We start from the raw sequence: 26,148 nt of genomic DNA on the forward strand, positions 1-26,148 counted from the left end.
TTAGAGATGCTAATGAGGAGACTTTTCTTTAGGATTTTAATGTGCAAATGAAATGTTTCATTCAGAAGACAGGTGGTTCTCATGTTGCCTGTTTTTTAAGTTATTTGCTACAAATCAAAGTAAAAAAACAGTAAACCCAAAAGGCAAACATGAACAATCCCATCGCTACTGATTCTGAGGTCATATTATCAGGGGTTTTCTGCAGATATAAGGTTTAGGAGGTGAGACCCAAAAAGGCTTGGTGATGAATGTAAAATAACTGTGGAGAGCATCAGATGACTTGTCCCACACCAAATGGTTATCATTCCTCCCCTGTAGACTTCTTTAGAAAGTTTAGCTTTTTGGGTGGTGTTTATTTATAATGCTATTTATAGTGTTAAAATCACAAAGATTTTCCTCTGGGGGAGGATGCCCGCAGACCCCTCTACAGGCGTTTGGTTCGCAAACACATCACTTTTTTAATCCTTTCTCAGTTTGCATGTCTGCAGTTTACGTCATGAAATTGGCTGTAGCACCAGACCACACAGTGTGCTCTAGGTCTGCCTTTCAGTAGTAAATTAAATTTACTGCAGCACTAACAGCTGCATGTCCCTGTTCTTTCTTTTTCACATCACATCCTCATCAGGTATTGAGACTGATGGCACTACGTACAACAAAGGAGCTCATTAATCATTTAGAAGGTGGATGGGAAGAACCAAGGACATTTTTCAACTATTTCTTTCATTGTTAGATGCAGATTATATATAAAATATTTTATTCAGTGATTTTTACCATAGGCTCAAAACAGAAAACAAATCATTAGAGCGATGGCAGTACGTATAAAAAGGCTCTTCATACTTGCATTTATTAGTCCTATAAAGCAATGTAAAACACAAGCTACAAATGTACTGTTTGGTGCCGTTTAAAGCTGCACTGATATGTATGTTTCTGTTAACAATCAAACGGCTAATTTTACTATGTGTAATGTGGAAGGTGTCATAGTAATAAACCTACACAGTCAATCATCACCAACTCTGCAGTTGTAGTACAAAGCACATTTGGTGTTATGTGGGAGATATTGAACTGACCGGTTCCTGACTGAGACCATTTTTGAAGGCAGGAATGACACAATTAAAAAGAAAAGCTGAATTTACTCTTCTCTTTTTGAAATTCAGTGTTTCAATGTGTTTGAAACCAAATGTAATGGATATACAGCTATGTTGCTATTGCACTCTACTGGCTAGTGCTGTGGCTCTCAGTGTTGCCAGTTTGGGCTTTGGTGGAAAAAAGTCTTGGGTTGTTATTAAAAATCTGGTTTAGTTTTTGTTTTATTGTGGTGGGTTCTTACAGATATTATCAGATGCATTTATTGGTCAGTAAACACAACAATGTTTAGTTCCTTGAATGAAGTCTGTTGAATTAAATTTAAGGAAATTGTTCAAATCGACTGGAGATTCTGACTATGGCAAAAGCTGCTTATTCAACGGAAAATCAGAGACTGTTGTGCCCACATCTTTACAGAGACCTGCTCATCAACATCCCAGATCAAGCACTCAACGGGCAGACCTGTTCTGAACCGACAGAGCGCAAGACTCCAGCAGGATGAGAGGAGACCATCACTATCTTACTGCTGTTTACATTCTGTGTTACGATGAATTTTTTAACTACTCAGCTACTGATCAACATTCCCGTACAGGAGGTGGCGGTAAAGCACGTGGGAACTGGCTTGTCAACTGCCAATAAGTCCAAAGAAGAAGAAGCAGGGCAGGCAGAGTCGGGAGTCTGATGTGGGACTTCCTGGTCAGACAGTGCATTTCACAAGAATCAGAAAACGCTGTTTGTCAGACTTCACTTCACTAACCCAGTACACAGTCTAGTAATCCGGTTTCAACGTTATTTCGACTGTGGTATTTGGCAGCGGGCGACAGAGAGGGGGATTCATCAGCGTTACTCACAGTCAAAGTTAGCTAGTAAGCTAACGTTAGCGTTAGGGCTCTGCGGTTCTCTAGCCATGTCCGCTTCAGCTGGATGCTCTCCGGCGGGCCAGAGCTCGGGCCTTGGCCCCGGTATGTCCATGTTTCGCTGGCTAGAAGTGCTGGAGAAAGAGTTTGACAAGGCCTTCGTGGATGTGGATTTGCTGCTCGGAGAAATAGACCCAGATCAAGTCGATATAACGTACGAGGGTCGGCAGAAGATGACCAGCCTGAGCTCTTGTTTTGCTCAGCTCTGTCACAAAACCCAGACGGTGTTCCAGCTCAACCATAAACTAGAGGTTAGTACCTGTTGTATGGTTCACGCTCAATGTTACTTGTTAGTCGAGGTTGCATAGAGCTGTAAGCTCTCACACTCACACTCGCTCTATTATTATTTCGCCGATTTTTGTTCAATCTAAGTTACTAACGTTGCTGTGACGTTACCGTTTGTCTTACGAACATCAACGTCAATCGTCATGGTATGTGTGCTGTTACTATTATTGCTGATATTTAATGGTTAAATTTCTATTTGTATGACTTTTAAAATCAGTGGGATCCAATGGTATAACAAACTCAACTTTAAAAGCTTACTTATGATAGTAGTAGTGTACCCTTAACAAGAAGGCAGGAAAAAATTATAAAATCTTAAACAGAAATAAACTATTTAACATGTTTGAGTGCTGAGGATGAGTTTAAGAGTCTGACAGCTTGGGGGGGAAAAGCTGCTCTGCAGTCTGGTGGTGCGGCAGCAGAAACTTCTATATCTCTTCCCAGAAGGCAGCAGGGTGAACAGGCTGTGGCTGGGTGGGTACTGTCCTTTAGTATCCTTTGGGCTCTGCAGACACCTCACCGATATCACTGATTCTCAGGAGATGGTACCAATGATCTGAGCAGTTTTAATCACCCGCTGCAGAGCCCTCCGGTCCTGGGCCGTGCACATCCCATGTTAGTGATGTTTCCAGTCAGGATGCTTTCTATTGCTCCTCTGTAAACGACAGAGCTTCCTTAAGAAATCCAGCTGTTTCTGAGCTTTCTTCACCAGTGTGGAGATGTGAGATGACCATGTCAGGTCAGTGTCCAATGTAACATTTTTTCCCCCTGGCCCCCCGGGCCAGTAGATCAGAGTTTTACTGACCCCTTGCATATTTTTATTGGCCCATGGAAAAAAAGAGAAAAACAACACTGTTACTTTATTAATCATATAAAAACTACCAAGGTGAGAATAGGAATTACTTTAAACAATAGTGTAACTTTATTGAAAATGTACCATCTTTTTGAACCTCTTTTGTCAATATCACTGTCTGGGCTGCAAATGTTCTGTTAATCCATCCCCAGCTGTTGTTAGAAATCAGCACATTCACATCTAGTTCATCCCTTTAACAGCACTCTTTAATTCTAACCAAAGCTGCGTGAGAAGATTGATGTGTGTTGCTTAACGCTAGCCTACACAGCGCGATTGAGAGGCCAGCAAGCCGTTTGTGACTGAGAGAATCAATGGACCTGTACCGCGGGAACAGGTGAGCAGCCAGCCTCCTGTGTGAGTCCAGCGTGACTTTAGTCAGCGCTCGGTCGGTTCCGTTTGTCATTTGTTAAGTGATCGTACAACAAACGCACACACACTTTCATCCTAGAGGCGTCGTGGAGAATATTTCTCTTCATCCCAAACACATTTTCTGTTGTCCCAGGACAACAGGACGCCGTTAGTCTCGAGCCCTGGATGTGTGGTTTAATATTTTTATCCAGAATTTCTATCCATACTCCTGCTCACCCCCAAAGAGTTGGCCACAGACGCTGTTCCTTTAGGAGCTTTAAGGAGAGCACTATTTCTATACTAGTAGCAGTCCTTACAGTGTACCAACAGTGATCCCGAGGTGTCGAATGGTTTGTGGTAAGTACTGAATCCTCCTCCGCCACTTAAACTATGGCTAGTTCTGACAATCCATCCATGTGAAGTTGGTCTCCGTTTTGAGGACGGCTCCCCAGTTTCTATGGCACAACTACGGTCAAAATCTTTGCACACCCAATCAGTGTGCACATTGAAAAGGCAGTTAAGACAAGTGGTTTCCCATTGCAAGTTGCCGTCCATGTGGGAGTCCCCATAAAGGTAGTCCTGCTGGGACTGTACCGTATTCCCTGATGCCAGCACAGTGTTGTCTCTGACCTAGTATACCTGCCTCTGGTGTCTCACCTAACCCCACACTTTGATCCACCCATCCTCTCCAGGCTCAGCTGGTGGACCTGCGTTCTGAGCTGACTGAGGCTAAGGCTGAGCGGGCAGCGGTAGAAAGGGAAGTCCATGACCAACTCCTGCAACTTCATGCTCTCCAGCTGCAGCTTCATGCCAAGCAAGGCCAGGCTGAGGACTCTGACTCCATCAAAGACAGACTGGTAGGTTGGAGGTGGAGATGCTGTCCACAACCTTCAAACTGAATAAATTAGTTTTACAACAGGACAAGCTGTTTATAAAATGTTTTGGCCTCTTGCTTTTATTGGATATGGTCACACAGTCAAACCAAGGGCATTGTAGCTGTATACGCCTTTACCACCCGGTTACTGGACGCCCCAGGGCAAACAAGTGAAACTAATTATGAGCACAATAAATTTGACTCTGAAATTGAAGTTAGTTTGTGGCTTTTTATGGTCATCTCTTGCCTCCAGGAAAGGGTTAGTCATTTGGTTATACGTCTTGATGATGATGTTTTTGGCAACTTCCTGCTGCAACTTCCGGTCTGTGAGCCAGCATCATGGACTGAGCCTAGTCCCAGTGCATTGTTCCTTGCTTTTTAGAACATGGTTTCTGGATTATTTCATACTGTTGTCTTAAGAAACATTTAATCTCATCCAGAGGAGGGTATAAAGGTTACTGTTGCCGTCCCGTAAATAACCACACTTTTTTATTTTTGGTATTTTATAAAGAGTTTTAATAAGTCAACTGTTATATTTAGATGTTCTCCTGCTCACTGAAAATACCCCCTCATAGCACCCACAGTTACACCTTCTCAAATTCATCATTGCAGCTCCACAAATCCTGTTCTACAAAACCTTTACGCTCCCATTTGTACTACAGTAGCTGCAGTAATATGGTGCAAAACACTTATATGTGAATTCATGCAATGAGAGTTGCACACCTGTAGAATATTTCTCACAGACCTAAAGCTATATTTCAGTTTGCAGTTACATGTGTAAAGTGGCCGTTATGGGGTCAGTGTAGGCTGCTGTGGTGCTCTTGACTCCTGCTTTCCCATTGCTTCCACTGCTTTCAGTTAACTTTTTTTCAATACTCATGTGCACTTGTATTGAATTGTTAACTTACTCACAATCTCTGTTGCCTGAAATTAGAATTTCTCTAATCTATGACTTTTTTCTGTTCTTCCTCTGCCTCTTCTCCCCAAAAGCCTGCACCAACATTGGAAGAGATGGTAAGTTTGTGTATGGGTGTGTTTTAATGAAAATCAGATTTTTAAAGTTCTTTGTTTGGACTGAATATAGATTGTGTAGCTACAACTAGTGATTAGAGCTCTGGCGACTCATCATAATAATCAATGTCATCAATTATTGAAATACTTGCATATTATTATTATTATTTGCATAACGTGCATCGACTCGTCGCAATAAAGTGCTGCGTCTGGTCAAAGCAGAGATTCCCTCAGAAAACAAGCTGCAGCTGAAAAAACTTGATCATCATCTAAAGTTTGTTATTAGGAACATGTTTCTGTTAGTAGTGGCTGTTATTTATTTTCTAAATGTTTCTTCATTGCCCGCATGTTAAAAGTAATTCCTGCACCACTGCTGTCATGGATATGTAAGATGCATTGTCTAACGCTCAGCCATTTGACATTTTCTGTTCACTTTAATGGCCATGTAGTGTAGAGTAAGAAAATGGCTTAATCTAACGTTACAGGCTGTTACAATCTGTGACTGTACTTACTGCATATTAATCAGATGATTTATTTGTCACAATACAACAAGTTAAAGAGTGAAATTGAGTTTGTAACTCCCTTCTGCTACGTAGCAGACAATATACATTAATATAGAAGCAATTTAAAAAAACAGAAATAAACTATATTCACCAGAGCAGTGCTGAGGACAAATTAGAGTTTAGTATTAGAACGGTACTTTATTGTACTTTTATTGTCACATACACATACATGTAGCGAAATTCATCCTCTGCATTTAACCCATCCCTGAAGGGAGCAGTGGGCAGCCACTGTGCAGCGCCCGAGGACCAACTCCAGATCTATATCAGATTTAAAAGTCTATTAGCTTGGGGGGAAAACTGTGATGAAATAATTCCATGTCATAACCATTTAAAAGTATTTGTAACGGGTTCCTATGGCGTACAGTGTTTAAAAGAATCGGTGTCACAGCAATCCTTTTGAATTTGAGGTCCAGATAGGGGTCTATTATTATTATTGATATCCTCACACAGCAGTAACTAGGAAATTAGAATAAATATAAAAATTTGCTTTGTTTCTGTTTTTCTGGATGATTAAATAAAATATTGAAATATTGAGACAAGTTTTGATATTTGTTATGAATAAATGAATTGTTAGATTAATGATTGATAAAAAAGCTGAACACACCGAACTGTCGAACGAACTGCCTGTCGGACAGCAAGCCAGCTTACAATGTGAACTCTCTGGTAAGATACAGTAGTGTTGCCAATTTTATACTTAGCCCGCTGTTAGTAACCAGTAATGTTAGCTAAGATAATTGTCCATTTATGGTGGCAGCAACCTGAATGTAATGTAGTTTAACGTCAACAGGACAAAATGTTTCAGCATCAGTGTCGTTTCCATCACATTTTGAAAGCATTTGTTAAAAGAATGGCTGAATAATGGCTTGTAACAAGAAATGTTAAATAACAAATGACAAGCAATGAGGAAGGTTTATTTGCACAACAAGTCAAGTTTACCGTTCTTTCCCTGTGAACCTGACAAAAGAGGAAGGAAGACTAAATCATGCCTGCATGTGTGCTGACTCAGCAGGGATGATATTACGAAAGAAAAGTTGATCTACAGGAGAAACGCATGTGAAAGCAGCACAGAATGACTGAGAGCTGCTCTGCATTACATTCTGTAATATCTTTAGATTTTGAATTGTCACCTGCCACCTGAATTTTGTGTTTCCCTTTACATAAATAACAATATTTCCACCATAAATTGATGCATGACAGGGAGAAATTGGTGCAGAATTTGAAAGAAAGTGTATCGTCACATCCCTAATCTGAGCCCTTATGTCCCCGCCACTTTTCAAAACAAAGTGATGCGCTTGCGTGTCGGTATCTTTTCTCTTTAGCCAAATGCACCTTATGTAAGCTTAAAACAGACCCCTCTTACACTGTCTCCGTGTGTTTCTCTGCTTGCGTATTCTTCTCACCTTTTTTACTCCTGACCAGTTTGCATGCCTGTGATTTACCAGTCTAATACCTTCCAAACTGCAGTTGTGGTCAGTAGCTCTGGTATGGACTGAAAGGCTGAAATCGTGGCCACAAGCAGCAGAAAATGGATAGATCTAGCTCCTGTTTTCTTTGAACCCAGCATTTTAAACCACATAATGATTATAATTAAAATTGTTACCAAAGTTTATGTGTCAGCTACTTCATGTATACCTAATCACCATAAAATCTCGCTGATTGACCTGAAATTGGAAAGAAAGATTTTTTGGTAATTTAATGTACAGATTTTTGCTCCAGCACAAGTAAACATTTGACAATTCAGCCTTTCAGCCATGTCTAGTACCACCATCAGACCTGGATTTTTTCCCCAAGGAGATTTACCAGTGTACACCTGCATATTCTGCCCATAGCCGGACTGTGAATCACATGCTGCCCATATTTTGATATCGTACTTGAGCGGTCTGTTTGGTATATATTGTCTGCTGAACTCACTTGTCCCACACATTCAGTTTTGCTGCGAGTTTGTCACGCACTCGTCACCCTTGCCTTGTTTATCCGTCTTCAAAGCATGTGACATGGGAGGAGCAAGGAATGTCTTTAGAGACATGGTGCCTGGAAATATTGCCTTTTCAGTGCCACCATTACAGAGGCTTGCTGTTTCGCCTTTTGACTTCCTTCACTCCTGGCAAAATGAGCAAGCCATTTGTAGGCAAATGCTGATTTATGTATTGGACATGGCTGACAGTGTATCTGGTGTGGCAGGGAACCATTTTGATGACATAAACAGCGCTAACCAAAACAAATGTGTGTAAAATGTTGATATTTCTTACACGTATATGTTTTATACAGCTAAAACAGCCTGTCACAGATGCGTACAAAATGTGTACAGGACATTTATGTTTACCCAGTTGTTGTTGTTGTTGTTGTTGTTGTTGTTGTTGTAGATTAAGAAACTTCATCAAATATGAAGAGATAAATAAATATTTAGAAACGTTAAACATTGAGCAGATAGATTTAGTTTTATGTCCAGAGACGTCTGCTGACTGAGACTTCGGGTCAAAAATAGTGACTTTCTGTAATAAAAATAAAGTAATTAATCGTGTTTGATTTTAGTAATTTAAGACTTTGCGGTTCACAGTTTTTAACATGAATGTTTTTTTTTAGCAATGACTATGCCTTTGGTGTGAGAAACCCGGGTTCAATCCCCCACTGTGACACACCCACCATTGTGTCCCTGAGCAAGACACTTAACCACTAGTTGCTCCAGAGGTGTGTGACCTCTGACATGTATAGCAGTTGTAAGTCGCTTTGGATAAAAGTGTCAGATAAATGAATAAATGTAAATGTAAGCAGTTCCAGGAAATAATCTCTGAAGACACCCACCAGTTAGCTGAATTATCAGTAGGTCAATTGACTACATGTAATGTAAAGGGGGTCACTAGTAGTGACAAGCCAACAGAGAACCTTTCTGAGAACAGGGGCTTAATACTGGAAAATGATATCTTCGTATTTACTGGGAGTTCTGGCCACGTCCATCCTTTTCCCGGCAACAGTATCTGGGAGCCCAGGATGTGATCATGTGTTGAAGACAACAGTGTTGAGATCTGGTAGGGGCAGGGTTAGTTATTAACCAAATATCAAAGATATCTTAGAAACAATAATAAAGTCATTAATATTACAAAATGAATTAGGATTAGCAACAGTAACTAAGGGGGCGTGGCCTAGTGAAGGGTCAATTGATAAAGATAATCTGTTAACATGTTTATTTTTGGAAGCTTTCTTACTTTTTTCACACCGGCCTAAACTTATACATAGGGCTGGGCAATAAAACAATAATGATAATTATCACAATATAATTTTCCTCAATAACAAGATAACAAATGTTCAATATATCGTCAATAAATGTTTGATTTAATTCATTACGAACAAATTAGCACCGTATTTTTCTATTAAGATATTTATTTTATTGAGGAAAAAGATTTGATCATATTTGTATTGAATGTTCTACCTCCTACCTTGTTGTGTTCTGGCCATAAAGAATATATGAAAGAAATAATGATGATGAAACATTTATCCTGATAATTATCGATATCAAAAGGTATGAAATTTTTATTGTGATAACATTTTTGGCCATATCGCCCACCCCTACTTTTACAGGTGCATCTCAAACAATCAGAATATGGTGGAAAAGTTTATTTTCTAACATAATTTAATTTAAAAAAGTTTTCATATATTCTAGATTCATTACACATAAAGTGAAATAGAATATTATAGAATAAATCTTGATGATTATGGTTTACAGCTCATGGAAATCAAAACTCTAGTATCTCAAATGTGTTTTAGAATAAAAAAAATGTATAATACAGAAATGTCGACCTGAGAAGAGCTGCAATCAACTAATTAACTCAAAACACCTGTAAAGGTTTCCTGAGCATTTAATCTCTGTCTGGTTCTGATGCTCAAAATGAACTTTTCCATGATATGATCTCTTTTAGATGCACCTGTATATTAATGAACTCATGTGACAACCACCTCTGCACTGGTACTGTCAGAGATTTACAGGGTTTTCGCTCATCCTGCTTAAAGTGTGTTTGTGTGTGTTGCATGTGTGGTGTTCACATGTGATGTGCTTTTTCTAGGAACAGGAGCTCGAGGCCAGAAAGAAGGAGAAATTAGCAGAGGCGAGGCTGGACGCAGAAGTGAGACTATATAAGAAAGAAAATGAGGCCCTTCGCAGACACATGGCTGTGCTGCAGGCCGAAGTGTACGGAGCCAGACTGGCTGCCAAATACTTGGACAAGGAACTGGCTGGCAGGTAAGGGCAGCCCCTTACCAGAGCTCACAACACATTTTAGGTTAAGGTTGATGGTTTGCAAAGAAGATATTATGTTAGAATGTTACAACTGATGATAATATTAACAAATAATATAATAACCAGTGGTGAAATTACGTACACACGTGCATGTGTACTCGCTTTCTGAACAACAAACACAAAACTCCAGCTCAGCTAATAGTAGGATTCCATTTCATCATAGTCCAACTGCCGAGTGTTAATTACCCTCTTCATCATCTATCAAGGGATATGGTGTAATTGGGTGTTATTTCTCATAATTCTATGTAAGGTGTATAGGTGAAAATGCACCACAGATGTTTTTAAATGACAAATGAATGCTAAAAAACAGGACACCAGCACATAACTACATAAAGTACATGTGAACAGACCGGTCCGGAAACCTCCCAGCCTATTTGAAGCAAAACAGTTGTTATTCAGGTACACCTTATTGAATAATGGGAATACACCTCAACTGTCCCTGGTAGGTGAAGGGGGTTCTTGTTCTGTTTGAAACTGTTTTCTTGGATGCAAAACAAAAACAGGATGGACTGCCTGAAATTTGAATTGACAGCAAACTCTTTTGCTTTTCTCTCCCAGGGTGCAGCAGATCCAGTTACTGGGCCGTGACATGAAAGGGCCAGCACACGACAAGCTGTGGAACCAACTGGAGGCAGAGATTCACCTTCACCGCCATAAGACTGTCATCCGAGCATGTAGAGGTCGTAATGATCCTAAGAAACCCCTTCCATCTCCTGTGGGGCATGTGAGTGCAGACTTACATAAAACAGTTGATATATTTTATTTGTGTTTCCAAAGTTGAATGTGTTAATGTAATTACAGGACCCAGACATGTTGAAGAAAACCCAGGGAGTGGGCCCAATCAGAAAGGTCGTCCTAGTCAAAGATGATCACGAGGGCCTGGGAATCTCCATTACAGTAAGAAGTCACAGCTGTTTTTTATTTGTTGTTTTTCTTCAAGTGGCTGCGACAGCCTCTTGAAATTGCATCTGTAGCATTAGTGCCACTTAAAAAAGGCAGCACCAAAAATACACTGCTCCAAAAAATAAAGGGAACACTTAAACAACACAATGTAACTCCAAGTCAGTCACACTCCTGTGAAATCAAACTGTCCACGTAGGAAGCAACACTGATTGACAATCAATTTCACATGCTGTTGTGCAAATGGAATAGACAACAGGTGGAAATTATAGGCAATTAGCAAGACCCCCCCAATAAAGGAGTGGTTCTGCAGGTGGTGACCACAGACCACTTCTCAGTTCCTATGCTTCCTGGCTGATGTTTTGGTCACTTTTGAATGCTGGCGGTGCTTCCACTCTAGTGGTAGCATGAGACGGAGTCTACAACCCACACAAGTGGCTCAGGTAGTGCAGCTCATCCAGGATGGCACATCAATGCGAGCTGTGGCAAGAAGGTGTGCTGTGTCTGTCAGCGTAGTGTCCTGCAAGAGGAAGGCATTGATGCTATGGACCGGCCCGCCCGTTCCCCAGACCTGAATCCAATGGACCACATCTGGGACATCATGTCTCGCTCCATCCACCAACGCCACGTTGCACCACAGACTGTCCAGGAGTTGGCGTACGCTTTAGTCCAGGTCTGGGAGGAGATCCCTCAGGAGACCATCCGCCACCTCATCAGGAGCATGCCCAGGCGTTGTAGGCAGGTCATACAGGCACGTGGAGGCCACACACACTACTGAGCCTCATTTTGACTTGTTTTAAGGACATTACATCAAAGGTGGATTGGCCTGTAGTGTGGTTTTCCACTCTGATTTTGGGTGTGACTCCAAATCCAGACCTCCATGGGTTGATAAATTTGATTTCCATTGATAAATTTTGTGTGATTTTGTTGTCAGCACATTCAACTATGTAAAGAAAGGAGTATTTAATGAGATTATTTCATTCATTCAGATCTAGGATGTGTTATTTTAGTGTTCCCTTTATTTTTTTGAGCACTGTATGTAGAATAGGCCTAAATATAAATTGGTACAAAATGAAGTAAAGGGATTACGGGAAAAAAATGTATTTGTACTAAATGATAGAATTGAACTTGCATTAGATTCAGTTTACCACCTTTAGAGAAGGGAAAATGATTAAGTCTCAGTTCTGGAGGTTGATACTAACTTCTCGACTCGTAAATAGTAACTGGTACATTTCATACACACACATAATTGGATGAATAAATACAATGATGAATGAGTGCAATGAACACAGCGATAGATGATTAATAAATGAATCAATGAAGGAATGCCTCACCTCCAACCGAGAGAGAGAAGCCACCGCTAGCTGCTAAGCTAAAGTACTGTAGCTAGCTAAACTGAATAGCATGTAAACAATGAGAGTTGCTAAAAGAAGGAGAGAGCTATGAGAGTTTGAGCAGTACTGTGTAAGTTTGAATGTATAGCGGATAATAAGCCGCCGTAATGAAAAATCTAACTAAATTAACTGGGTTAAGCTTGACGACAACATTGCTCTAAAAGTTGCTCCGTGTATCATCAGCTTAACACTAAAATGATCTCTGATAGTTCTCTCCATCAGTTGATCACAGAAAAAATACTTACATGCATTTGGAATGTGCACTACAAAGCCAAATTTGGTGCGAGTGATAGTAAACATAAGCCGAAGAATTGGAGGTAAGGTAGTTCTGTTGGCTGATCAACACATCTCTCTCATTACTGCCAAATAAGTTGAGTTAACTCCTGCATGTCTGTTCCCCTCAGGGTGGGAAGGAGCACGGTGTTCCCATTCTAATTTCAGAGATCCATCCAGGGCAGCCCGCAGACAGATGTGGGGGTCTGCATGTCGGAGATGCCATCCTTGCCGTCAACAGCATCAATCTGCGAGATGCCAAACACAAGGAGGCTGTCACCATTCTGTCCCAGCAGGTAATACAGACGTGCAAACACCACGTTGTTTCTCTGTTTCTCTCAAAGTGCTCATTCCGGGTGTCTGTGTCAGCGAGGACAGATAGAGTTTGAGGTGGTGTATGTGGCTCCAGAGGTGGACAGCGATGATGAGAATGTGGAGTATGAAGATGACAGTGGTCATCACTACCAACTCTACCTGGATGAACTGGACGATGACAGCACAGCGCCGCCCTGCAACAGCTCTGCATCACTGCAAGGTAGGTTTTCAAAAGTGGTTTTGACTACTAACCTTATGCTTACACACCCATGAAAGGTCTTTCAGAATGCTTACATGTATGAAATGTAAATGTTCTGATTTGGAAATCTGCTCCAACATACATTGTTTTGCCGGAGTTTGTGTTTGCCAAGTCTTTATAACAGAGATGGCAAGTGCAAAGTTGGTATGACTTACTGTCAGAATGGCCACAATTATGAGGGGATTTTCTATTAAGACAGTAACCGTGCTGTTGATGCTCCTCCTGATAGGCTCCTCGGTTTTTCTGTTTCTTACTGCTTTTCTTCTTTGTCGGTCCTCAGATATTCCTGGTTTAAGACTTTCATTAATATGGAATTTTTTTAGTCTTTGTGTATTTAAAATTAGATTTACACTGCAAAGTCAGGTTAGATTGACTTACCTCCAGCTCCTCCAGCAAATTCTGAAATTTCAATAAAGCCCCCCCCCCCCCCCCCCCCCCAAAAAAAGGATAAAGACAAGTTTCACTGGATTCTGGCATTTAAGGAATAGGCAGAGAATAATTGGTCAGGTGAGCCTTTTACTGTTTTAATTTTTTTGACTTAAAATCAAAATAGACTTGTATTCTTCCTGCTTTAGCATTAGAGTAGTAGATATTCATACTTCAAAAAAGGGGCACTTGACCATGAATTGTTTTATGTTACTTCTATTTTATAACATTTCAGTAGGATTTTCCAATAGTTTTATGATTGGAAAAAGACTGACATCCTTTATTTCTTCACAGGAAGCCTGGTTTGAGTTAAATGTTGAATGTGAATCTTGAACGATTCCACAATATTTGTAGGACAATGATGTCTGGTTGATATAGAACAATATTACTTATTATACATCTGAATCTGTGTCCACCCTGCAGCTCTGGAGAAGATGTCACTGAGCAATGGACCAGAGAATGAACGAGATACTGGGGTCTCCAGTGAGACACCTTCAGAGGAAACCCCTTCAAAGCCTCCTGAGACAGACTGCTCCTCCTAGAGGCTCACAGCCAAACCATCGGTATTTAGAGAGATAAGCGGATGTGTGGGACAATCCCTCACAAAGAACTGAATCAAAGAATTCTAGGATATGCCTAGGGACAAAGGGAAATGAACAGAAACAGTCTGATTTCCCTTTTTCCTCTTGGTGTTGTGGGATTTGGGGATCTAGCCTGGGCATGTGGCAATGAGGGGTAACTTGGGTTGAAATACACATTTGAAGAAGCCAGAGGTGTAATATATGTAGAGGAGGGAGTGATACTGAATAATGTGTGATTTGTTTTGGAATATTTTATTAAGATATTAATGGGAATTGCATCTATATATGAGAAAACAATTGAAGGAAGTAGATGTCTGTAACTGTCATGAAGGCACAGTGATCTCAGGAGAAGAGGTTACTCATTGTTAAAAATGTCTTTCAGGGGCCACTTTTGGAGAAAACGTGTCCAGTGTTTTGCTTCTGTTTGTATAGTTATTCATCTGGTCTTGTCTCAAAAAGGAAACGAATGAATGATTGTTTACAAAAAGAGAATAAACCTGTCAACAACCTTCTCAGATGTTAGTGATCATTGTAGCGAGCGAGGCCATTCATGGGCTTTCACATGAGTTGTTAAAAAATATCAAATAGAAAAACCCTATGAAATAAATATAAAATGGAAAAATGCTGTAAAATCTTGCTTGTTCATCACCAATACACCATTTTACTGGAGATGTCCATGCTGAACAGTGTAAAAGTACTTTGAATAGCTGCTTCTGGATCGACAGTTTGAAATGCTGAATCTTTCTCTTAATTATAAATCTAGTACATTTTTCATCCAAAAATCATTAATTTATCCATCAGAGAAAACTAACAGAAGGCTTTCAGGTCATGTAATTTACCCTCTGGTGACTGCTCTTTCTCTTTGAAACAGACAGCCGTATCTGCGTCCCACTCGAGGGGTTTTTCTTCTTTGAAGTCTGCATTTCAATGCAGCATGTGATCTTTTTTCTCTAAAGAGAACACCTCATTAGTGTCCCAAATCCCACTTATTAATGGTATGTTTGGATGTCTTTGTCAAGTCATAAAGACCTCTAGAGCCAGAATTTGGAAAACTATGGCTGAAGGGGAACTTATTTTTATTATTTAGTTTTTTCATGTTATAACATCTAATGCCTGGCATTGCAAATACTCTCCCAAGTCCTTGAGGACATTGTAATTCTTTAGTGACTGTACTTGTTGTACTAGAGTATGACCTCAGAAATCTGTCCTGGTACTTATAATGTGGTGACTACAGGGTAAATGTTCCACTGATCTGTTATCTTCCTTAGATTTTTAACCCTGTTCCATCACAAACATATTTTGGCATGTCACTGGGTGGGCACTAACACTTGTATGATATAAAATTATTGAAATATCATTCTTAATATTGGGGTCAGGTCTTAACTGTGTATTACTGTTAAGCTACTGAGTTCATGAAAAGTGCTATACAAATTCAATTTATTATTATTATTATTACTGTATACTGTTATTGTTTTTTATTGTGTCACATTACATTCTGCTGTAATGTATTTTGTCAGTAACAGCACACAGGATAATGCAGTAAAAATCCACTAACTGGGTACAGAGTTGAACCCACCCCTCTCTGACACAGGCCTCACAATGTACTGTTTGATGCAGAGATACTCAGTTGAATACCTTGTTGTGCCCAGCGCTTGTATCTGTTGTCAGCACTGCTACCTGCCAGTGTTCTGGCCCAAAGGAACACGAGTAAGTAGAACCCAACACCATGACTCTGTGAGGCTGCCTCCATCCACAGAGGAACTGTGGGGAGTTCTCCAAGGTGTTTGGGCCAACCTGCCTGCTGAGTTTCTTCAAAAACTTTGTGTACCTAGAAGAATTGAGGGCAAACCACACCAAATATTGATTAGATTCAGATTTTCTTCTTTCTTTACTTCTGTTCATTTACTTTGTATATTAATTGATAAAACAATCTGTTAACATGCCTATTTTTGAAAGCATTCTTTACAGCATTTCTACAACAGCCTAAAACGTTTGCACAGTACTGCGCATTATAAACATGATGTGCATCATCTAGATTTATTTAGCCTTAAAAAAAAGTTTAGTTGCAATTTGTTTTATTTGTACCGTTTGCTTTTTTGCAGTGTCCCTAACCTTTGAGTTTAGGAGATAAATTATAATTCTAAGTAGACTTGCAAGCAAGCATGACAGGGCACCACAGTGCAACTTAGACCTGGAGGCTAATTGATCCAAGGTGATCTGAAAAGGGCTTTAACAGGCAGTTTAGCAAACCGGCACAATCCGATACCAGTGCACACTGCCAGGATGTGATTCACCCAGGAAAGATATTTAACAATATCAAATCACATTTATTTTAAACAGGTTCACAATGAAAGATATTAAAAATAATAAATGTTGAAAATCCTAGATTTAAATTAGCAAATGATACAAAGTTTCCTTTCAGTATCTCTTTTATACTTTATTATTAAATCTTTAATCAGGCAGTCTCACTGAGATTAAGATCTCATTTCCATAGGGGCCTGTGCTACTAGGCAAGTTCAACATATCCAGGATATGATTTCTGCTAAGAAGAGATGTTTGGATATTGGGCGGTAATCGTTAAGATGGAAGATATTGTGTAAGGGTGTTACTGAGGTGCTTTTTCATGAAGCTTGAATCATGCCCGTTAAAAAAGTCTGGTTCAAGAGATGTGTGAAATGAGGACAGATTAGAGGGACACTTAGATGATCTGCAACAGTGCTTTTACAAGCTTTTAACCTAAGCAGAGCTTTATAGACATCTGCACTGTTGACCAGATCAAAGACAATTTCCAGACAGAAGAAGCTGAGGCGTTAGGTACTCCCTCTGCTGGACAGATAGGGATAAGGTCTACAGTAGAATCAGCAGCCAAAAAAAAAAAAAAGACCAGGGGAGAGGAAATGGTGATTAAGAGCTTCAACATTAGAAGACCCACCAGTAATATGACTAGATACCGGTTTGATTTGAAGTGGGAGGTGTGACCATGATGAGTTCTTAAGAGATGCTTTGGTGTTCCGTAATTTAGTGGAACTATCACAGGCAGAGAGAGCTGACTGATAATAATTTGATTTAGCCTTCCTAATCATGCTGGTGCAGATGTTTCTTTGTTGCCTGAAGGTTAAGCAGTCCTCAAGGGTGCACTGCATCCAGCCTTTGTCCGTTGTGGATCTCATTTGTGAGTTGTGGGGAGAAGCCTGAATCAGTTTTGTCTGTCAGCAACAACATTACAAGACTGTGCAACGTTTTTCCTGTGCCATGATAGAATCAGAAATAGAGAGCATTTGATCAGTGTCAGAAAATGACATCTCATTTAAAAAATCCTGAAGATTAAATTCTTATAACTTTTTTGTGTTGATAATTTGAAACTGAGATTTAGGTGTCTCTGACACAGGTGACTGGACAGTGATTACTAACATCAAGGGCAAAAACTCAAGTTGTGTGGTCTGAACTTTGAACTGTGTACATTACAATCATTTTTTCTTGCTCATATTGTGAATTGTTGCACATTCGTTGTTAATTGTCCTGTATATTTTTTTGCATCTTTGTATTACTATTAAAGTATTATTGTATTATTGTTTATATGTGCACATTATTAATCTCTTTACATTTTCTTTAGGTTCATGTGTACCAATGTAAGCACTAATACATAGCCTACCAAGGCAAATTCCTCATATGTGAAAATGTACCTGGCAATAAACCTCACTAAATGCTATATGTTGGTGGATGGGTTGAAGCAGTGCCAGTAGCAAATCCAAACGCTGCTTCAACAGCCATGTTTTTGACTAGGGAAGTGTTTCTTAGATTTGGACTCCCAGATAAGATCAGTTCTGACACTGATCCAGCAATTCATGGCGGCGTAATGGCAAATATTGCAAAAGCACTGGGGATCAAGCGCAGCTTAGGTTGTGTATCATCCACAGTTACAGGGAATGGTTGAAAGAGCTAATTGCAGTTTGAAGGCCAAGATAGAAAAATGCATGTGGATGGAAGAATGAAATGGGTAGAAAGCCCTACCTTTGGCACTAATGAGCATGAAAAAACAAACTAACCGTTGCACGCTTACAGTTTGAATGAGAACTGTCAAGTTATGTAAAGCACTTAACTGATATACATAAAGCTATTTCCCATCAGGTGAAATGTGCCACAAAGAGGAGGACTAGTGAGATTACTAAAGAAAATGACTTGGAATGAGCCCAAAAGGGAGCGACCATACAATGTGGTCTTAAAGGTTCAGTGTGTAAGTTTTAGTGACATCTAGTGGTGAGGGTTGCGAATTACACCCCCCCTCCCCTACCCTAGCAATTAGTATAACTAAGGTGCCGGAGACAGGACAAAGATGTCATCTATGAGATAGCAGAAAGTTGCTAGTCAAGAAATCAGGTTTCTTTAGATAGATATATTAAGAAATTATATTTACTTAATTATTCAGTAAAACTGTATGTTGTTTTTAAATATTATTATTACTTACTGTTCATTAATAAACAACAGCCACATCAAGAAATGAAGTGCTACATGATGTCTCATACTCCTGTAATGCAGTATTTTACATCTTAGGAGGGTTGGCTCATCTTGACTAACATACCAAAGAAAATGAAGAACATCTCAAACACTATCACATCTAGTGCATCCAGTATGACCACTGACAGACAGGACAATGTGAGCCTCACTGTTTCTGCACCACAGCCCATTATAAACCACATAAGTTTACAAAGGCATTCTCAGGTGAGGATCAAGGCTCCTGTCACTTTGCTTAAGTAGATAAGCATGCAAATCTTACCAAAATGTCCTTTTTATTTTTTTAAATACAACAGAAACACAAAGTAGTACTGACAGCCATAATTTCAGCTTGTGGTAAAATGGTGAAATGTTTTTAACGGGCATTTAGCATGTGAAAGTACACATTGTGGCGAAGCAATATCCAATAATATTATAATGCAAATTCGGAAAGTATTTATTATTGGTCACTTGATAGGCACACGGTCTTATTATATATCACCATTAGCAGTAAAAAGAAATACATGTTTTCCACCAGGGCAGTAAAATGTGAAGTTTAGATGCTGATCTGAGCATCCCTGCTGTTGCCGTCTCATTACCAATAATATTCATCAGCTGTTTGTCTCAGGAAGGTAACGGCCATTTCTGTCCACGTAACAAAGCCATAACAGAGCGCTGGAGAGAGAGATTAACTACATAAAACTAATCCAACAACATATTTTTTCTACCAGCGCAGTAAAGGTTTAGCTGTCTGATATGAGCTTCCAGCTGTAAGCTACCGTTTTATTATTTTAATTACTGATCAGCTGATTGTCTCACTGAACTGGCAAAGCCAACCCACAGGCTGGAGAATAAGAAGGCGACATGAAATTAATGCAACTACATATTTCACACCACTGACAGGGGAAACACCTCACGTCTGTCGGTGATTATGGCCAGTTTCTAGCTAAAGCTATCAAACAGTAGTTTTCATTTGCATCGCTAAAGTCTGACAAATTTAAGTTTACCTGTCCAGCAGAAAATAGACAACTTCACCACCGCTTTGAAAACATCTGTCCCACATTATAGTCTTCCATCTGGGAAAATCCACATCATGTCAGCCGTTTGTAACTGTCCCGACTCCTCTGGCTTCATGGTATAAAGACCCACAGGCTGTCGGCTCTCGTGCTAAATAACACGTGTGTGCTCATTCATTTGTCCAAATGTCCCTACTCTTCTTACTTCTAATAAACCAGAACACTACTCAGAGACTGTTTATTATTATTATTATTACTCTCTCTTCTTCTATGTATGTATTTAATGTAGTGACGGGTGTCTACACTGCTGGAATTACACAAGCAGAAGAAGAACGCCGTGATGACGAAACGCGCCCTGTAGCGCTGTTTGTCCTTTGACGGCTATGGTAGAAACATGACGACAAAAGACAGTGACCTCCATAGAAGGGGGTGCCCGCGGCTATGTAGATATAAACGTCTCATTCTAAGGTAATAAAAACATAATGGTTCATTATGTAAGGTCTTTATACAGCACTGAAAACATAGTTTGCATTTCTGTCAATAGATCCTCAGAAATATTACACACTGGACCTTTAATTGATAGAGTAGGTGTAATGTGTAAACTACACTGCATACTTAACAAGCAAACATTTTTCAAAGACATATTATATTTCAGTGTCACAGCTGGGATGTCACCTGAACAGACATGTCACTAAAACACATGTCTACAAACTACAGGGAATATGAAACTGTCTCTAATGCTATTCCATTACAAGTTCTGATGTTATTAAATATTTTAATCCAACAGTCTTGCACATAGTTAAGTGTTAAGTTAATTTGAGCAAACCTGTGGAATAGTACACCTTTTGTGAGTTTTGTCTTCTGAATCTAATTTGGGGAAAAAACATCTGACCATGCAATGATAAAAACGTGTTGCATTTTATCTGTTTAACCAGTAGAGGGAAGCAAATGCTAAACCCTGATAAAACCATGCAGTGAAGTCATGATACTAAGAGTCTTTCATCTTACACAGACAGACAGACAGACAGACCAACGCAATATTAAAACAGAAAAGCAAAACAGTAAAAGGTCATTAATGAAAATGTCAAGACTCAAATCTCACAGCACTAACACGCGTCAAAAAATGTGTTCCAGCAACCAACAGATTTACACCCCCCCCCCCTCACACACACATACACACATACACACACACGATTTGGTAGGTGGAAGATTGCTGCTCTTGATGGAGAGCCAACATCATGACATTACATAAAGCCTTTCCCCCTCTCTCTTCAATAGAGGTTAATCTACTGTCAGATGATCATATGGCCCACACGTGTTGAAATCAGATACCATCATTTTTAAAGCAGTGTTGCACAGTTTTAACTCATTACCACAGACTATGAGAAGCAGTTTGAGTTCATGCTTACACGCTGGCAGAGCCACAGAGAGATATTCCCCACAGAGAATATGATGCATGAAACATAAGAATGAGCCCATAAAAACAAGTTGGATTAACTATAAGATTTGGGGAGTTTAGATTTGGGGAATCTATTTCTAGTAGCCTTTTTCTTACTTCACCATTTTAATTCTACTCCATTCTCCACCTTATTTTAGTTTTTGAATCTGCTCCCTTTCCGTTCACTTCTCTTTTTTCCACACTCACAGACCTAACTACCTAACATTCCTACTTCCATAGCCTGGATACAATGTAGTAGCACAACCAATCTGAAGGATACTTCCTGTCTGGGGATATTATCCTTCGCAGACTTACAGAGGTTCACTAAGTGTCCAAATAAGGTTATTGTTCACCCCTCTATACCCAGTGTCAAGATTCTATTGGACACTGGGTCAAAACAATTCTCTATGCTTACCTACATTAACTTAAGTCACATTGTGTGTCATTCAAGCAACATGCAACACTTTCTACATAGAACTAGTCTGTCTGTCCATTTAACAACATTTTGGTCCTGCCTGGTGGAATCTTGTAGAATAGCACTTCACAGAAACCTTTGGATTTTAATAACTTCGTTCAAACTTCATTAACACTTGCAGAGCACAGTCATTAACAGATTAAATATCAAATTTACTTCTATTATCCTCCATAAAGCACTCTAAGAATCTGTAAAACTCTGAAATTTCCATAAACCTGCTCTGTGAGTACCAGATTTCTGTGTAAATGCTTCATCCCTGAAACTGACATATGCTTGACATTTCAGCATTTGAATAACTGTCATGGGCCAAAAGGAAGTGAGAAAGACAGATGCTATACTCACCTTTGAACATTTGGTGGCAGGAAGAGGAAAATAGACCAACTGAGAGAAATCATGAGTGCTTTAAATCTGGTGTCGTTGACAGTAGTGCAGAAAGGTGTCATCGGTGTCTCATGGTGAAGCGGTTTAAAAACATCCTGGGAGATGTCATGTCTCTGCAAAGTCAGAAGCAGAACAAGTGCCTGCAATATGACACAAAATATGTGACGTGGAACTTTTTCCACTCATCACCTGACAATATCAGGTTATGTACCAGCTTCCCTTGGAGTTAAGGAATATAAGGTTTTAATAGACAAAAATATGGTGTATGAGTATAACTGTGTGTAGAATATAGCACAAACGTATCTAAAAATTTCAGTGTCAGACCACATAAAGGGTTTTCAAAATAAAATATTTCAGTGCTATAAATTCAGTTTCAACATTAAGTATTCAGGAGTGATACATTTCACAATTAGGTATTTCGTTGATTATGGTCATACCTTTGCATCCATAGATGAACTGACGTGTCAAGTTATCCCGATTGAAGTTTCTTGCGGTAATGCGCCTGCGCTGCCTCAGATATCCCCAGAGGAAGAACAGTCACTTCCTGTTTACGTTTCCACATCAACAGTTTCAAAACCGAAACAGAATAACTTGACACACAACTTCATGTTCTTGTGACGGCTGGATTCAAATATATTCCATCTTAGATACATACCGAATCTCCGGGTATACTGGACGACCTACGGTTTCAGCTGTCCTGCTCATAACTTACTTTAGGACCGAAGTAACGTTAAGCTAGCCGGGCTGCTACGTGAAGCTAACGTTTAATAGGTAGCTTGAAGCTAGCTAGCGAGTTAGCAACAAGAATTTAACAACACTTCGTCACCAGAGTGATCAACGTCTGTCAGTATGGAGAATAAATATAACCTGAAGAGTCCAGGTAAGCTCGCTTTCAAATGTAGTTGTTCTGGTGTTCCGCAGCTGTCTGTGAGTGTGCTAACATGACTGACAGCTGAAACCAGTTCGCTGTTGACATTTCTTGATTAACATACAATAATTGTTAACAAACGTCGTCAAAATAAAATCTCTAAGTTACACTGACATGAGCCGATTATTAAGTAACGTTGGATCCAATTTCTTAGTGTGTGTTCTCTGGGCTTATTTAAGTTGTGAACCTCATGTGGAGACCGTACTGAGGGAGTTTTTGCACTGTTCAGTATTCAGGCCAAAAACACGAACGTTCGGAGTGGGCTGGTTGTTTGGCCCCCGGAAGTGCTGCTTGCAGTGTTGTCAAGAAGCGCTCATCCGATCGACCTCACAGTCCCTCAAGTCCGCACCAATGCGACCACCAAGTGTGTAACAGACAGGATGAACGGTCCTAGACATATGCTGCTTAGGACAGCCATACAGAAAGACTGCCAGAGACTTCTTTATAGTTAGATGCTGCTGCTACAGCCCCACCTATTGAACAAATAGCACAGCATTTGGTCATTCCGACATCATCTAGGCCACACATGTCCATCAAAGGTGGTTGCAATAGCTTCAAATCGTTTGAAAACAATTTCTTCTAGTGCAGTGCCTTTTCAGGGTGTGGACATTTGGAGCGTTTTTGGTGATTAAACAATATCTATTTTAGCAATTGGGTATCATTTGCATAACAATGTAAATGTATGTAGTGTATCAATATTGCCTAAAGGAAGCATATTTGAGGTGAATAAAATTGGTCCAAGAACAGAACCTTGTGTAACTCCGTAACTTTGGCGTGCATGTAGGATTCAACGTTAACATGTACAGACTGAGCTGATAAATTGGAATTTAACCACCTTAGTTAAGATAAGTAAAGAGACAAGTCCTTTGGTTGATGCAGTCAGAAGGTCATTAGTAATTTTCAAGGCAAGGCAAGTTTATTTGTATAGCACATTTCAACAACAAGGTAATTCTAAGTGCTTTGTTAGTAATTAGTCATTTTCACCAGTGCTGTCTCTGTGCTATGATGAGCTCTAAATCCTGACTGAAAATCCTCAAATAAACTATTGCTCTGTAGAAAGTCACACAGCTGTTTGGCGACTGCTTTCTCCAGGATCTTAGAGAGAAATGGATGGTTAGATTTCTATAGTTGGCTAAAACCCCTGGATCAAGAGTGGGCTTTATAAGAAAAGGTTTAATTAAAGCTACTTTAAAGTACTGTGGTACATAGCCTGTTACTAATGACAGATTAATCACGTCTAGTAAAGAGGTGCTGACTAAAGGCTTGTGCAGACTACACGACTTTCAGCGTCGGCCAATGGCCGTGCCGTTCACACTATACAACTTGCCCTCTTGTGACAGGAGTCTTGAAGTCGTTGTGGTTTACTCTCGATCACAGCCTGATGGTCGTCGAACTCGCCGAGTGGCAAATCGGGCTAAAAATCGTGCAGTGTGAACTAGGCTTAAGGGTAAAGCTTCTTTAAGCAGCCTAGTCGGGATGGGGTCTAAGTGGCAGGTTGATGGTTTAGATAAAGAAGTTATCATAATTTAGTTGGAGAAGATCGATGGGTACCTGAGCTACCTTAGTTTAAAGATAAATTGGTACGGGTAGAGGGCAGGAAGTGATGGAGGATTTTATTTCTAATAGTTAGAATTTTATCATTAAAGAAGCTCATGAAGTCGTAACTACTGAGAGCTATGGGAATACTTGGCTCAATAGAGCTGTGACTCTGTCAGCCTGGCTACAGTGCTGAAAAGAAACCTGGGGTTGTTCCTATTTTCCTCTATTAATGACGAGTAGTACGCTGCTCTGGCATTACGGAAGGCCTTCCTATAAGTTTTAAGACTATCTTGCCAGATTCTAAGAGATCCTTCCAGAGAGTTGTAACACCATTTTCTTTCAAGTTTCCCCAATGTTTGCTTTAATTTATGAGGTTTGTGGTTAGACCATGGAGCTAACCCTTCCCTGTTTTATTATCTTCTTTTTAGAGGGGCAACAAAATCGAGTGTCATTCACAGCGAGCACTCCTGCTGCACTATAAACAAGATGATCAATTTGAAAGGGACTGAAGTCAGCATAAGAGTCCTGTGTTTTATTGAGATAGATAACTGAATTAAATGCTGTTGGAATCTAGGGTTGGGCGGATAGACGATGCCATCGTCCATCGTCGATGGCTGACAGACATCATGACGTTGTGCCGGCATCGTGATCGTAAAACCCCCGCCCCCCCCCCCCCCCCAGCAAAACCAATCTCAAATGTTTAGTGTTTTTAAGTATGCTTTGCACCTGCCTCGGAATTCTCTTCTCCCCACACTCACACACACCTACACCTCAGGTAAACACCCGGCTTGCCCCACCTCTCTGTCTCTCCATCAGCAGTATGTTTTATAAAGTCGTCTAAAAAAACTCATCTTTTTTGCATATATTTCCACCAGCGATCCCGGCAGCAGGTGAGCCCTATGTCGGCTTATTAATGACGCAGCCTATGAAGCTCTGTGTGTCCACTGTTTACCTGGTCCGTGTGTAAACTATCCACCGCGACTTGTGACGTAAGTTAATAGTCTACCAATTTTTTTTACCGAGTGAAGTCTGCACGAGAACACATGCACATAAGACGACTTTACTTTATCAATAGTTATGATGAGTTATCAAGGAATGTGAGTATTAATATGACTGGGGTTAGTGGATACATCCAAATATTATTGTTGAAATTTACCATCGGGTTTTATGATTCTGTCGATACCATACAGCCTAAACAGAATGTAGGCAACATCTTTCAGGATCCGCTGACATCCTTGGTGATCACTGTTCTGCTGACTCTAAGTTGAGCTGGAAAAGTGGAAACAGCAGCTGATGGACTCATATGCTGATCGCACTTGCATGGATCACACTTGCGACCTTACACTTGTGGGTTAGTCTTTTTGACAAGTAAGCGGCCTGCCTACAGCTGACTCAGCATTGGTGATTTTGAAATGTTATGTTGCTGCTCGTGACGGATGGCGTGCACAGTGTGGAGCGCTACAGCTGCGTGTTGAGCTGTTCACAGATGACTGCACAGTTGACCTTCCTG

The 26,148-nt window shown here is 40.1% G+C and overlaps 2 protein-coding genes across 3 annotated transcripts in view; both read left to right on the top strand.

Annotated features, from left to right (window-relative positions):
• Positions 1 to 1,715: 1,715 nt before the first annotated feature.
• Positions 1,716 to 14,885, top strand: gopc (golgi-associated PDZ and coiled-coil motif containing). 2 transcript variants are annotated; one of them, XM_038726490.1, is made up of 9 exons: positions 1,719 to 2,251; positions 4,176 to 4,340; positions 5,348 to 5,371; positions 9,990 to 10,165; positions 10,781 to 10,946; positions 11,024 to 11,119; positions 12,921 to 13,085; positions 13,159 to 13,324; positions 14,213 to 14,885. In XM_038726490.1, the coding sequence occupies exons 1-9, from the start codon at positions 1,991 to 1,993 to the stop codon at positions 14,329 to 14,331; spliced, it is 1,338 nt and encodes a 445-aa protein (XP_038582418.1). In that variant the 5' UTR covers positions 1,719 to 1,990; the 3' UTR covers positions 14,332 to 14,885. The 2 variants fall into 2 exon arrangements, with proteins under 2 accessions (XP_038582419.1, XP_038582418.1); XM_038726491.1 differs by lacking the exon at positions 5,348 to 5,371 and having other exon boundaries at positions 1,716 to 2,251.
• A 7,846-nt stretch (positions 14,886 to 22,731) lies between these two features.
• ube2j1 (ubiquitin-conjugating enzyme E2, J1) overlaps positions 22,732 to 26,148 on the top strand; it is a 37,235-nt gene continuing 33,818 nt past the window's right edge. The window contains exon 1 of the mRNA XM_038726495.1: positions 22,732 to 23,051. Coding sequence (XP_038582423.1) covers positions 23,021 to 23,051 — 31 coding nt within the window. The 5' untranslated portion in view covers positions 22,732 to 23,020. The remainder of the gene's footprint in view (positions 23,052 to 26,148) is intronic.

The sequence above is a fragment of the Micropterus salmoides genome, unplaced genomic scaffold, assembly GCF_014851395.1.
Source record: "Micropterus salmoides isolate LMB-PRFRI ecotype aquatic unplaced genomic scaffold, ASM1485139v1 Ms_hic_scaffold_18, whole genome shotgun sequence".
In the NCBI taxonomy this organism is placed as follows: Eukaryota; Metazoa; Chordata; class Actinopteri; order Centrarchiformes; family Centrarchidae; genus Micropterus; species Micropterus salmoides.

Excerpts from the sequence above, each read along its gene's own strand:
- gopc (XM_038726490.1), top strand. The coding sequence starts at position 1,991 with ATGTCCGCTTCAGCTGGATGCTCTCCGGCGGGCCAGAGCTCGGGCCTT. Across the intron at positions 13,086-13,158 it reads TCACCATTCTGTCCCAGCAG|CGAGGACAGATAGAGTTTGA; the intron begins GTAATACAGACG and ends TGTCTGTGTCAG. Across the intron at positions 13,325-14,212 it reads CAGCTCTGCATCACTGCAAG|CTCTGGAGAAGATGTCACTG; the intron begins GTAGGTTTTCAA and ends TCCACCCTGCAG.